General features: G+C 39.9%; 1 protein-coding gene across 1 annotated transcript; it reads right to left on the reverse strand.

Moving 5' to 3' along the window:
• Nucleotides 1-211: 211 nt before the first annotated feature.
• pnrc2 (proline-rich nuclear receptor coactivator 2) lies at nt 212-4,555 on the reverse strand. Its single transcript, XM_012875046.3, has 3 exons — nt 4,341-4,555; nt 3,623-3,844; nt 212-2,933 (listed from the first exon to the last, which is right to left on the reverse strand). The coding sequence occupies exon 3, from the start codon at nt 2,911-2,913 to the stop codon at nt 2,446-2,448; it is 468 nt and encodes a 155-aa protein (XP_012730500.1). The 5' UTR covers nt 2,914-2,933; nt 3,623-3,844; nt 4,341-4,555; the 3' UTR covers nt 212-2,445.
• Between the last annotated feature and the right edge of the window lie 9,471 nt (nt 4,556-14,026).

Consider the following 14,026-nt stretch of genomic DNA (forward strand, 5'->3'; position numbering starts at 1 on the left):
GTTCCATCCTCTGTCGTTCTCGTCTGCTTGGCCGGATTTTTCAACATCGAGAGTACAAAAGTTAAGTCATGAATTTTTTACCAACCTACAATGCAGTAGTTTTCCCAATTAACGTAATAAAAACTTTTACAAACAAGACAAAGTGAAAAAGATACTCAGACAAAAATTGTGGGGGGAGGGGAGGGATTTATTTTCTTTTCTTTTTTTTTTTACTTTGTTGTCAAATCATGAGCACATTCTTCTTTTTTCTTTGAACACCAATTAAAACCAATCGAGTCGTAAACGGGCACATCTGTAAGTATTTGGTGACACATCAGAGGGTAAAATTAGCAGCCAATTGTCCCAGTGGAAATTTAGAATAAGGAGAACTTGCTATGTAATGTGACTAAAGGGGAAGAAAAAAAAATTTATAAAGAGAAATTCTGTAAATTAAAGAGCTGAGCAGACTTCAGCTTTCAGCTGGCGGAAGATCACCTGAAAGCTAAAGAATCGGCAACAGCTTTAGTGCTAATTAGCAGGTAAAACGGGGCTTAAACTTAGGCACATTTGTCAACCGACATGTCAAGCTTACAAAGTGTTATGCAGATCCAATCTTACATACATAAGCAAGTCTCCTTTAATCCAATTAAAAAATTTGCATTGCTTTAATTTAATTTGCACTTAGCATCTCTCAACCTACACTGTGTAATACAAAACAATAAAAAAACCATGTGCAAGATCTCTATAAAGATAACAGTGCAGTGGTACGGTTGAATGCTAGAGGCAACGAGGGAGTTTTTTAACGTTTTTTTAACAAAAATATTCTTCAGTATTGAAGTTAAGACATGTCCTTTGCATGTCTTATACATTCAGTGTTATTACTAAAAATACTTTTGTCAGACAGGCATCAAAGGCGGCCTGCAAATGTACATATGCTACAAGAACTTTATACATTTCATTATATACATGGCTCCTGAAAACAATAACAATCTTTGTTTTGTTATTTTCTATGCTGGCCATAAACAGCTTCAACTCTGCAAAGGGAAAGAAAAAACAAAAACAACACAAAGAGCTTCGAAGGAGGAACCAAAACTCACAAAATACGGAATTCATAAAGATAGTCCATTGCATTTTTCCATCATTTCAATAGCATCCCAACCTGCCATTTAGGGTAAGTCTGATTGCAGTGCAAGAGGGTAAACAACAGGCAGCGGCAACAAGGGCGCCGATAGGCGGATGGTCGGTAAGAGACAGAACTTGTAAACAAACACCGGCCGTCTGTCTCGTGCAGAGACCCTCGGGCCGAACACGCCCCGCAAGGAAAAGCGCCTCGGCTCCGCCTCGCCCCGGCGCAGGTGGGTGCAGCCAACAGGAGCACATGTGCCTCTTCCGCGTGTTAAAGCTGCACCGCTGCGCTGGAGAGAGGGGGGGGGGGGGGGGGCAGACGCCGAGGGGTAGTAACGGTACTGATTGAAGAGATGAACAGTAAAGAAATGCCGGCTCACCACCGAGACAAGATAAAGAGAGTGGAGGTTCTCAACCACACTTGGGGTGTGAAAAGTCTGCAGCAAAAACATTGCTTTGGTTACACACAGCGCTCTAGAACACCGTTCAATTGCCAACAAAAGGACTTGTACAAAATAATGCTTTGATAAGAGTGTAGCAGGCTTTGGACACACAACTCCTATAGTGCATGTGCGCACAGCGCAATAAAAAAAGGGTACAGGAGTTGGTTGTCCAAGGCCTTTGTGCCATGGTTTCTCCTTCCCCTTCGAGGTCAGTCTTTCAGCTTGTCCTGTACATAGCTACTAGCTCATGCCCAATAAAATAGCTTTTTTCCCTGCAGAACTGCAGTTGAGTGCCTTTTTCATTCCAAACAAGGAATGTAATTATCTAGGAACAAAAAAAAATAAAAAGAGGAGAGAAAGAGGGGATCCTTTGAATGTAATGCTACAAATGTGAACTTGCTTTAGCACCTGAAGCTTCGGAGCTCACTCCAAAGGTTCAACCTCAAAAAACGTACGCAAATGAGAACATGTCTGTCCACAGAAATGGACCGTAAAGGTGAAGGATTCTTACCTGGCCTACAATACAACCCCTATTTGGGGGGGAAAAAGTACACTCAATCTGCTTTAACAGCCAACACTAAAAAGAACAAAACAAGTAAATAAAAAAAAAAAAAAGGATCCAGTCATCAGTGAAAGAAACTGGCTCTACTCCAGGCACGACCAACCAGCAAGGCTACATGGCTGTAACTTCTTTTTAAAAATGTGTTTAAGTGTCTAAAACAAAAAAACAAACAAAAAAAAAAAAAAGATTAAACTCTTAGAAATACCCAACCCGAAGAGGGCCAAAAGTCAAAACATGACAATTCTATCACGGCCATGGGGCGTTCCTGGAGAGCAAGTGCCTAAAAACAGAGTCGCAGTACATTGGCTCGATACAAATGAGGTGGAGGTTTCTATCTCAAGCCTGCACTTTCAGGAGGCTCTTCAGCTGGAAAGCCATCATCTCCCTGTGGTCACAGGATCCCATCGGGAACGACACCCAGTGACTGGGGGGCTTGGGCAGCACGCTGGGCGAGGGTGGCTCGCTGAACTTGGGCCCCGCATAACCCGGGCTGCCCTGAGCCGCTAGCAGCGTGTTAAGGTGAGACACCGCGCCCTCCCAGTTCTGATCGTAGGCGGCGGCAAAGCGGACGGAGGCGCTCTTCTCCGCGGACGCGGCCTGCCGTGCCTCCGGAGACCTGTGGTAGGCCGTGGCCTTGTCGTTGCGCCGGTGGCCGTGGTGGTGAAGGCCCCCCGCCCCTGCGACGGAGACCACGACCGCTCCGCTCTGGTCGCGGCTCCTCTGCTTGGCCTTGCCGAACTGGTGGCTCTTCTTGGGGCGCTCGGGGTGGGAAATTGGAATGTTGTACCTCTCTCCGCCTCCCATGTTTCTGCGCTACCTGTCACCTTAGAGAGAGAGATTGCATTGTCATTCGGGGAGGGGTGAAAACGGGAGAAAAAAATCCTGCACAAAACGTGTTAGTTTAATATTTTCCAGATTCTTTTACGTAATCCAATTTTTTTAAATGTACTTTTTTTCCACTCAACTCCTAGACTGCTCTATCAGCTGGACGTATTTGACTATTTAGTTCCTATGCTCCGCTTCCAGAAAACTGTAAAAGTGCGGAAAGCCCGAGTTCTTTTAAATCAAGATTAAAAACACATCTGTTTAAAATTGCCTTTGACTGTTCTAGTTAAACAGTTTTACTGTTTTTAATGTTCTTTTTTTGTTACTACATTCTATCCCTACTTGCTTTTCTTCTATTTTCTATCTACATTTTATTATTTTGCCATATCTTAATCATGTAAAGCACTTTGTATTGTCTTGTACTGAATTGTGCTATATAAATAAATTTGCCTTGCCTTGCCTAGTGATCAGAGAAGCATGCATGGAGAGAAAACACAAAGGCCTACAGTTGAGGAAATGTAACATGGCAAACACAAAGAGTATAAATAGGGGTGAATTTGGCTAAAGGATCTTAAAGGGAAAAGCAACAACAGCGTCTACGTGCAGCAGCAGCAGACATTCAGGGCTGCTGCTGCTGCTGCCCCTCCCCCACACAGACAGACGGAGGAGCCGCACAGCTCCAGCTCACCTCTTTGTTGTCAGGCTGAAGACGATGAGATCTTGCTTTAATCTTTCGCCACCAATCGGTCCCCAGGTCCTCGAAGTAGTTCTCTGTCTACTTCTCGCTGCACTTGTGTGTCCAGCAAGGTCTGAGGTTTTCATGTGCCAATGGTCGCTGTTGTTGTTTTGCCGTGAAACCGAGCTGAACATCAATTCACCTCGGCGCACGATGCTCCAAGAAGCCGACGGTCTGCAGAAAATGCACAAAACATGTATATATTAATGTGTGTTTAAAAATAATAATATATATATATAAAAATAAACTGCTAAAAATACACGTTCATTGCGTAACAAAGCACTCGTTACTTGTTATTCGCCTGTTTCGGGAAGTGCGTCATCATTTGCTACAGACTGAACAGCCCCCCTTTTTTTCTGTCTTATATTTTTTTAAATCGTAACATTAAAATAAAAAAATAAAAGTTGTTTGATACATGAAAAAGGGTAAAAGAGGGGGTAAAAAAAAAATCCTATTTTGTCCGATTTGACGATTTGTATGCAGCGAAAACTTCCCCTAAAAACATCGAAAGTCGCATTTTATCTACATTACATTGTTACTAACCGATAATTACAAACATTCTTTAAGAAAATAAATGACTTTACGATGTGCGCGAGTCTACTCTGGCCCCGAACCAAAACAAAGAAACCGAACTCAATATGGCGACCACATACAAAGCAGCTTCTCTTACCGACTCCTTCAGGCTGTGTTGTTAAAGCCTTTCGTCGGAAAAAATAATATATATATAGTTAGCCTCGGATACTCTTCGGCGGATAATGAAGGAAGCACAGCAGAGCTATATTCCCCACAAATCCGTCACTCTCGAGGCTTATACGGTGTTACCAGTGGCCGTAAAGCGCCACTTCCCCCTCCTGACACTGAACTGCAACAAAATGGAATCTGCACCACATATATGTATTCGTTGCGCTAACAGTTCTGGCCAATCACGTCTCGTCTGCGAGGGGGACGGCGACCAATGAGTGACCAGAGAGGCAGACGCATTGAAGCCTGTTGCCAGAGCGCTGACGTCAATCGCTGATCATCCTCCCCTTTCCTTTGTTGGTGCTGTTTTCGGGGATTTCCTGTGAGAAGTCAGAAAAACAAGACTAAGCGGCTGTTTTTCACCTCTAAAATGTCCCGAACTTCAACGTGGATTCGGATAAACTCGACCAAATTAACCCACAAAAGCCTATCACAGTCGCCCAAGGTCATTATATAAGCTGCTGCCTTATACTGTCAACAAATAAAATACACGATTTAAAGCCCAGATTCTTTAAAGTGCCTCAATCACTGGTTTACACAGGACAGGAAGCGACAGTTTCTTTTCAGTGTTTTTATCTATGTGGGTTAAATCTGCGGTAAGGCTCAGCAACAGGCTGTACAAAGAGACTGAAAACGACCCATCCCCCCCTGTCACGCCTGTCTAGGTGATAAAACATCTCGTTTCACTAAAACTCTTGTAAGGTTCTTAGTAAACTAGTTAAGACTCCTACTGTTGCCATCTCTGTGTTTTTTTTATGTGCATGATGAGCTACTTTCTGAGTTGGTTGTTGTTACTGTTTATTTTGGTGTCATAATCCAGTGTGAAAGCCGAGAGGCAAAAGAGGGTAAGACCTCAGCTAATAGGTCAGTGTCAAAGGTTTCGCTTATGTCAAAAATACATTAGAAGATATAAGGTGAATTGTTTTAGACTGAGTGTTGTGAATTTTGGTTTGGAGATAATTTGGAAAGCTTTAACGTAGAACGTTGGCCTAATTAGTCATCTTGTTTTGTTTTCCAAATGAACCCCAACTTATGCAGCAGTGTTCCTTGTGTATTTTATTGGATTTATTTCATCAAGGACCAACACAAAGCATTAGGGAAGTGTAAGGAAAATTAAACATGATTATACGTTTTAAAAAATAATATTCTGAAACATCTATTGTTTTCATTCACCATTATGTCAATGTTTAAGAGCCACAAGTGGTTTTTGTGCATCTCAACACAAGCAATGCAGATGAATAGATTCAATCTTTTGCTCATTATTTACAAAAAATAGCTTGACAAAGAGCATCTGAACAGCAATTTCTAATTATTGACCTCTCAGATGGATTTTTGGCCTGCATTTTGACTGGGCCACTCTAAGATGTGAACATGCTTTGGTTCAATCCATTTCAATGTGAATCTGTCTTTGAGTTGTTGCCCAGCAATTTATCTCCACCCCAGTCTCAAGACTTTTACCACACTGAGCGGGGTTTCTTCCATTGTTCTTTATTTATCTTCATTCATCCTGGCGTCAACCCTGATCAGTAGGCCAAAACATTTAATTTTGATCCCTCAACCATGGCATATGCTTCCCTGTGCTTACTCTGTCCTCTTCTTGGCTTGTAGCAAATGTTAAACTGGACTTCCAATTGCCTTCTTTTAAAGACGGCTGTTAGCTTACTATTCTTCCATAAATGCCAGATTTATAGGGGGCATGACTTATAGTTTATATGTCAGTAGATTCTCTCTCCTCATCTATGCAGGTCTTTCTGAGTTACCACTTAGGTCTTGACCTTTTTCCTTATAAATGCTCTCCTCCTTTGGTTAATTAGTAGGGCAGTCTTGGCTTTACAGTTGTGCCATACTCTTCACATTTTAGGTTAATATATGTAACAGTGCTCATGAGATGCTCAATGCTTGGGACGTTGCTTCGCAATGCCTAACCCTACTTTTAAATTATTCACAACTTTATCCCTGAATGGCCTTGTATGATTGTAGTTCTTAATTTTGCTGTTTATTCACAAATGTTCTCTAAACCTCTGAGGCCTTCACAGCAGCAATTTATTTATGCGTAACAGAGTAAAGGAGGCTAAATGCAAATATACACTCTCCAATTTTCATCCTTTCTTTGCACTTTGCTATTCCAAAATACCAAAATATGGTTGTAACATCACAGTTGGTTATTTAGAAATGCTAAAAACCTGATATAAAGTGCTAACTCATGCTGCATTCCTTTTGTACTCAGGAGTCGGAAATTCTGAACGCAATCGCTCGGGGATGACGTAATCTCTGACTTCCCTGTTTTTGATTCTGATGCAAATGCATTACAGCATCGATTTCTTTTTGGGTTTGTCCTTTTGCTTTTACAAGTCACAGATTGAATACTGTTTAAAGTTTACTTTCAAACACCCAGCTCTTATTATTCTCCTAGGGCCTTGGAGAACTTTGGCTGGTAACATTACATCCTACCACAAAATGTTCCAGCAGGTTTTTATGGCAGATCCAAGTCTACAGAGTTTGAGACAATCCGAATGAAAGATTAACTGAGCTCCAAGTCCACGGTCGATTTAACCTTTCTTATTTGAAGAGTCTGGACTTTAAAGGAGTTATGCAACACTGTGTGTCATGGAACCAGTCCCAGCTGATGATCTGTGGGAGGGCCTTAGAGCAAAGCCTTTGCAGGGGGTTGTGCCCATCAGGAGTCAGCTATCTATGGAAAGTAGGCCACTCAGAGGTTTGTGCAGGTCACACATAGCATATCTGTTTCTAAATGTTGGCTTGTGTGGACATGCCATACAACGACACATTGGTTTTCACAGAAAGTGGAACGGAACATGCAAATGTTGCTTGATTTTGGTTTCTCACATTGAGCATTGAAGGGTTGGCTCTTGATCAAGAGCTATGGGTCTTTTACAGGAGCCATTCAATCTGAACGGTCTTCACTGAATTTGAATGCCAACAGGCGTCTAAGGCGCACAAAGAGAAAGGGAAAAGACCACAACATGTTTCACACGTCCTTTTGTTCAAATATGTTGAAATCAGTTCTTTTGTTTTCCCCAAAAAGTTTTTATCTTCCAATCTGGCTTTGATGAGAAGAGAAGTCCTTGATTCAACAGTTGATTTTTTGACATGCTTTTAAAACGGGATTTTACACAGACATTTGTAGCCTTTGTAAAAATGTACTTCACTAATTATTAAGCAAGTTTTGACCATTCTTCCTCTACTGGATTTGTAAGTTTGACAGCATGACATAGAGAATATAAATCACAACCAGTATAACCAGTATAACCAGCATAAACCATATATTTATTTTTTAAATAAATAGAAATGAGTGGAAAATAACCGTCTTTAAAGTAGTATTTTATCTCATAAAATAATAATACACAGAAAGAATTTTTTTTTACTTGTATCAAATTGTAGCAATCAACAGGTAGTTTTATTACTTTATTAATACTCATTATTTTACCATCAAGTGATACTTGCATCACCGCCATCTAGTGGCCAAACAAAAATATTACCAGGGATGTTTCGATTAGCTTTGAATCAAAATCTAATCAAAACAGGCCCATGCTGGCAGAAGATTTTACAAAAATTCACGGTACAGACATAAATAAAAACAGTCTTGTTAATATCTTTCAAAGAGTGAAGTTATTGTAAAAACGCACTTTTCTCTCACATAGTGAAAATCCTTAGACTTAGACTTAGACAAACTTTAGTGCATACAAAACAAAATTTTGTTGCATACAGTTTACGACAATGTAATCAGATTGCAATTGTAATAAAATAGCATTACAATATAAAGTGCAGCAGTGATAAGAATGTAACAGTGCAGGAAAAGAACAGTTCATAAAAAAGTGTGCAGAAGAATGTTCAACTATGTTTATAGTGCAAAAATAGTGATGCAAAACGGCATTAATTTGAAAAGTCCAATGTTGGCAGTGCAAGATAATAATGGTGCAAAAATGCAGTAATCATTCAGTTGTGTACTTTTAAGTTGATTAGAAAAGTTCAGCAACATTGGCAGTGCAAAATAATGATGCAAAATGGCCATAAAGTTCAGTTCTGTGCATGTGTGATGAAGAGTCTGACAGCTTGCAGACAAGCTGTCATCAGCTAATCACATGACAGCAACCCAGTGCATTTGTGCATCACATTTTGATGAAAATCACTTGCAGAAGTTCAAATCAAGCATCAGAAGACAGAAGAAGGGGATGTACGTGGCTTTAAATGTAATGTGGTTGCTAGTGCCAGGAAGGCTGGTCTATATATTTCAGAAACTGATAATCGGCTGGGTCAAATGCGCAAAATGATCTATCGTGTTTAAAGAGAATGATGTGAAAAATAGAAACAAATTAAATTAAATCAGTAACCAGCATTTGTGCAGACAAGAAGACTTCATTGACCTTAGATGTCAGTGGTGAATGAGCAGACTGGTTGTGATTGTAGAAAAAGTAACAGGAGCTCACGCAACCTCTCGTTTTAACCAAAGAATACAGAATGCTGATAACATGATAAACCTTGAAGCAGACAGGCTACAGAGGCAGAAAAGTAAACTCCTGCCAGCTCAAAACAGGAAATGGAGGCTACAAATATAGTACAGCCTGACCAAAACTGGAAAATAACTGATAGAATATGCCCTAGTCAGTGAGTTTTGATTTCAGCAGCGACATTTAGAAGACGGGGTCAGAATTTGCTAACCTGAAAACATGGATCCATCCTGCCTTGTATCAGGTGGTTCAGGCTGCTAGTGATGGGGATGTATTGATGTGAGCGATATTTTCTTAGCACTTTGGACAGCTTAAGGCCAACTGAGCATTGTTTAAACATAACAGCCTTCTTGATTATTGTTGGTGACCGTGTCCATTGCTTTATGGCCACAAGGTAGCCTGAAGGCTACTTACAGCAGGGTACGGTACGATTTGAGTCAAAAAGCTCAAATCATCTCAAATTGTTTTTTTTTTTACATTGCCTCCAATGGCCTCCAAAGTCACCAGGTCTAAATTCAACAGAGCACCTTTGAGATGTAGCGGAAGGGGAGGTTTGCATCAAGGGTTTTTAGCATGTAAATCTGCAACAAATACATAATTGCATTATGTGCAAATTGCATAATGTGTATTTTATGTGAACTCTGAGGTGATGTCTCACCAAAAATGTCATTGTGGTTAGGGGAGAGTGTGGTGAATTGTGACAGTGTTTATTTAAGGTGACCTTAAAGTGAGGACATAACTTTGCTTACAACTAATATAACTTAGTTATATTATATATGTGTTCTTATATTGCAGGATGTAGTCCCTGGGAACAATCGCTCTGGATCTCGGCAAAAGTATTTAGGCAATAAGTTACAACTTTCTTGTAAAAAATGTGGTCTATTAGAGAAAATACAATGAGCTAAATTGTGGCATTGATCATTGAAGGAAAAAAGTATATTTCTATCCCAGAAATGATATACGTAGACAAATTATGTACAAAATTACTAATTTGAGGTTTATTTAAAGTCATATTACAAATTCAAAAGCCAATTTTCTACAATCCTGATGAGCCACAAGAGCACCTCAAAGGTCAATTTTCTTAAAGGGGATGTTTCTTGCTTTGAAAGCCATCCTTTTAACATTTAAATCATTCAGTTTTGGTCTATATAAAGTGGAACTGCACTGCTATGGTGTGAATTCTTCATCGTTGTTGTGCCCATTGACTCCTCTTTTGCCCCCGTGCATCTGAGAGAAACTCATTTTGGTGTGGTCCCCTTAAATGCAAAGGAGGCACTTCACACCTCCAAGTTGCAGAGCGTCCAATTCCACCTCATTCGGCCATTATTATAGTATACAAAAGAAGCTGCATGGGGCAGTGTGATGAATTGGAACCAAACATTTTGAGTTATCCACTTGTAGGCTTGGCATCCTTCAGAATGGACTAGAAAAATCAAGGAGATAAAAAAATATGGTGGACTCACAAAGTTGTTAAGCCAGATGTCCATGTCCTTGTTTAGCAGCTCTTCACCAAATACTGTGACATAATTATTAAAAAAATGTAATAGCTATTAGAGAAAACTAAGCAAATTTAAAAATATGACCCAAACAGAATATAAAGCTATCTACGCAGCACCTGGACAGACTATATTCAAATTTTCAGAATCAGAATCAAGTTTATTGCCAAGTAGGTTTGCGCTTACAAGGAATTTGACTTGGTGTTGATGGTGCAGACAATATATATATATATATATATATATATATATATATATATATATATATATATATATATACAGAATCTATAGCTATATACACAGTAGACTGTGTGTTAACGTAATGCAGAAGGTTTGGAGATGCTACGTTGGTGTAGCTTGTAGATCCTGACAGTGTCCAGTGTCACGGGCGGCTCTTGGCCTTGTTCATAAGGCCGGCAGCAGATGGGAAAAACTGTTCTTGTGGCGTGAGGTTTTGGTCCTGAGGGACCACAGCCTCATGCCAGAGGGAAGTGACTGAAATAGTCTGTGACTGGGGTGCGAGGGATCAGCCACAATCTCCCCTGCACGCCTCAGAGTCCTGGAGGCATACAGGTCCTGGAGAGATGGAAGATTGCAGCCAATCACCTTCTCTGCAGACCGGATGACACGTTGCAGTCTGCTCTGGTCCTTGGCGGTGGCACCAGCGTGCCAGATGGTGATGCAGGAGGTGAGGATGGACTCAATGATGGAGGAGTAGAAGTGCTCCATCATTGTCCTTGGCAGGTTGAATTTCTTCAGCTGCCGCAGGAAGTACATCCTCTGCTGGGCTTTCTTGGTGAGGGAGTTGATGTTCAGCTCCCACTTTGGGTCCTGGGAGATGATAGTTCCCAGGAAGTGGAACGACTCCACAGTGTCAATGGTGGAGTCACAGAGGGTGATGGGGGTAGCTGGGGCTGAGTTCTTCCTGAAGTCCACAACCATCTCCACTGTTTTTACAGCGTTGAGCTCCAGGAGCTTCCACACTCCTAGAAACTCCAAGTACACAAGAAAATGTATCTAAGGGCTAAAAAAAAGTGGATTTTGCATGATACGTCCCATTTAAACAAGACCTAATGCCACATTAACACATCTTCAAAACAAAATGAAATATATATCAAATAATTGACTGCAATTCTCTTCACAGAGCTCTCCTGCTACATAACATCCCATTTTTGGAGACCACAAGGGAATACAAATTGCTGCTCTCTTCTGGCTGTACCATCAATGTTTTTGTGGTGCGGCTGGTTTATTTTGCACATCTTCACCATCTTCAGTGATAACTCTTTTCTCATTTTCTTTGAAAGTGAAGATGAGCGTTCCTTTCCCAGCCCTCCTTATACATTGCATAAGAAACGTCACCAACGTCGGCACCATCAGCCTTCTCCAGCAGTCCTACATAGTTATAGAATTTTGTTTTGCCAGCAAACTTCCCTATGACAAAAGCCCCGGCAGACAGATGCGTGTCTTTGTCATCATCTGAACTCTCAAAGTCAGCCAGTGGTGTTGCTAAGTAGAATGGCAATGTCACTCCTGAACTACTGCACAAGATCCTTTTTTTTTCAAGGCGTTTAGTTTGATTTTATTCTTGGACAGCCTTTTTCTTCTGCGTTTCATTCTTTTTCTTTTCAGCCACTAGTTTTCCTTTCTGTGCTCCCTCCAGCTCCATCTTCTCAGGTGTGTCGGTTACGATTTTTAATTTTATCTTCTATCTTCTCATTCTGGGCCTTCTTGCTCTGGCTTTTGGCAGCGGGGTGGATTCTGGAGGTACATAACCCAAATGGGCAGAAGAACAAATTATGTCACTTGATGATTGATGATAGTCTGTTTTTATTTTTGGTCTAGGAGTATAACATAGTTTTAGTCAGAAAATGTAAGAATACAGTGTACAATTACAACAAAATTATATGTTTAAATATTCATAAGTGCACTTAACCCAAGCTCTTTGGCACAAATCACTTAAAATGCATTACTTAGTTTTGAACTAACAATTTGCTAGTTGTATAGACTTATAGTGTAACTTAACAAAGCACTAAAACTTAGAGGAAATGTTTTCAAACAAGTCTACAACTGTTCAGAAACATCAATCAAAAAACCTTGATCATTGACATTTTCATTGAAAGGCTAAAAACATTTTTTTAAACTTAAAGGTGCTTATCTATCATGCAATGGGGCTCTATTCTTAACAGGATGAGCGAAATGGTTGATTCGTCGAAAATGTGTGGTCACATGGCCTATTTCTTCTATGGTTAGAAACAAGGTATTTCCCTGCTGAAACAAATCTCCCCACTTCCTTTTTTTGTTAATAAAGACATATCTCAGAGTAATGTTTCAAAATTAATTTTAATCACGTTTTAGCGTAAAGCACTTTATGTTTTTCGACCTGTAAAATGTGCAAAGTAGAGAAAATTTACATTCAAAGTCTGCCTCTAGATACACCATATGCGGCTTTTTTCTTTGTTCTCTTGTTAGTCCTTCTTGCCAGGTTCCTTTCTTGGGTTCCTCCTTTCAGTTTCTCTCTTGGGCTCCTTCCTTCCTCAACGATTGTTTTATTAGTTAAATAAATAATGTGTGTAAGATTGTGTGTCTATATCTTATTTTGTTGAGGGTGGTAAAATGGGAGCTTGCCTCTACTCCATGTATTTCCAGGTCTGAGGCAGAGACACATAGGTCACTGATCCCACCAACTCACAGACAAGCAAATCCTGCAGACTCTAATGTCAATGTATAATCAACAGTGCGCCACCACATGGTCCACTGTTGGTCCAAAGCAATGCATGTTTTGGACTATTTGTGGAGACCAGAACAACTAGCAGATTAAGATTCTCAGTCATCCAGGTAATGGTCATTAAAAAAAAAAAGTAAAAAACAAAACAACTGGACTTGCTTTACGAAGTTTGAAGATGTTTCGCTTCCTATCCAGGAAGCTTTCTCAATTCAAAAAGTCTGGAGTAATGTGGAGTATCAAGCTTTATACTACTGCCCAACAAAGGCCTTGTAATAGCTTAGATAACATGCATATTCAACAGAAACAGGCTTAGACCAGAACAAATACAAACAGAAATAGCTGAATCAGAAACCCTGAAAATGCTCTAGAATCACTTTATTTGAAGAAGTATGCTGTATAAATAACAGCTCTGTTTAGTGTAAATCTCTCTAAAAGTCAAAAGAAGACAGGTCACTTGATTTTTTTTTAATCTAGTTTGAGTCACAACTATAACTATAATAAACTTGTTAATGAGTGCATGGTTTGGAAGAAGATTAACAGGGGAAGGGCAAGGACATGTAGGTAGTAATGTTTGAAATTATTTTATTGTTAAAGGTTGATTTGCATGGTTTTTATCGCTTTAGTCGAACTGTGATTTATAAACTGTTGTTAGTATTGTATATTTATTCATTATTTTACTGAGACCTCTTTTTATTAGTGATTGAATATATAGTACAATGCAGCTAATCCTTGTATCCAAGGCAAATTTCTCTCAAGGGAGACTAATAAAGATACTTTGACTATGAGGTTCACAGTGTGTTATTTAGTTATAACATGTTTTTATCCTAAGTATATATTTAGCCATGACAAAAGTATGTTTTTTATCTGTCCCATTTCATTTTCTTGCAGAAAAATTGAGTCAACGCAGAAAAAAGGAAAAAATAATCCA

The sequence above is a fragment of the Fundulus heteroclitus genome, chromosome 3 (assembly GCF_011125445.2).
Source record: "Fundulus heteroclitus isolate FHET01 chromosome 3, MU-UCD_Fhet_4.1, whole genome shotgun sequence".
NCBI lineage: Eukaryota > Metazoa > Chordata > Actinopteri > Cyprinodontiformes > Fundulidae > Fundulus > Fundulus heteroclitus.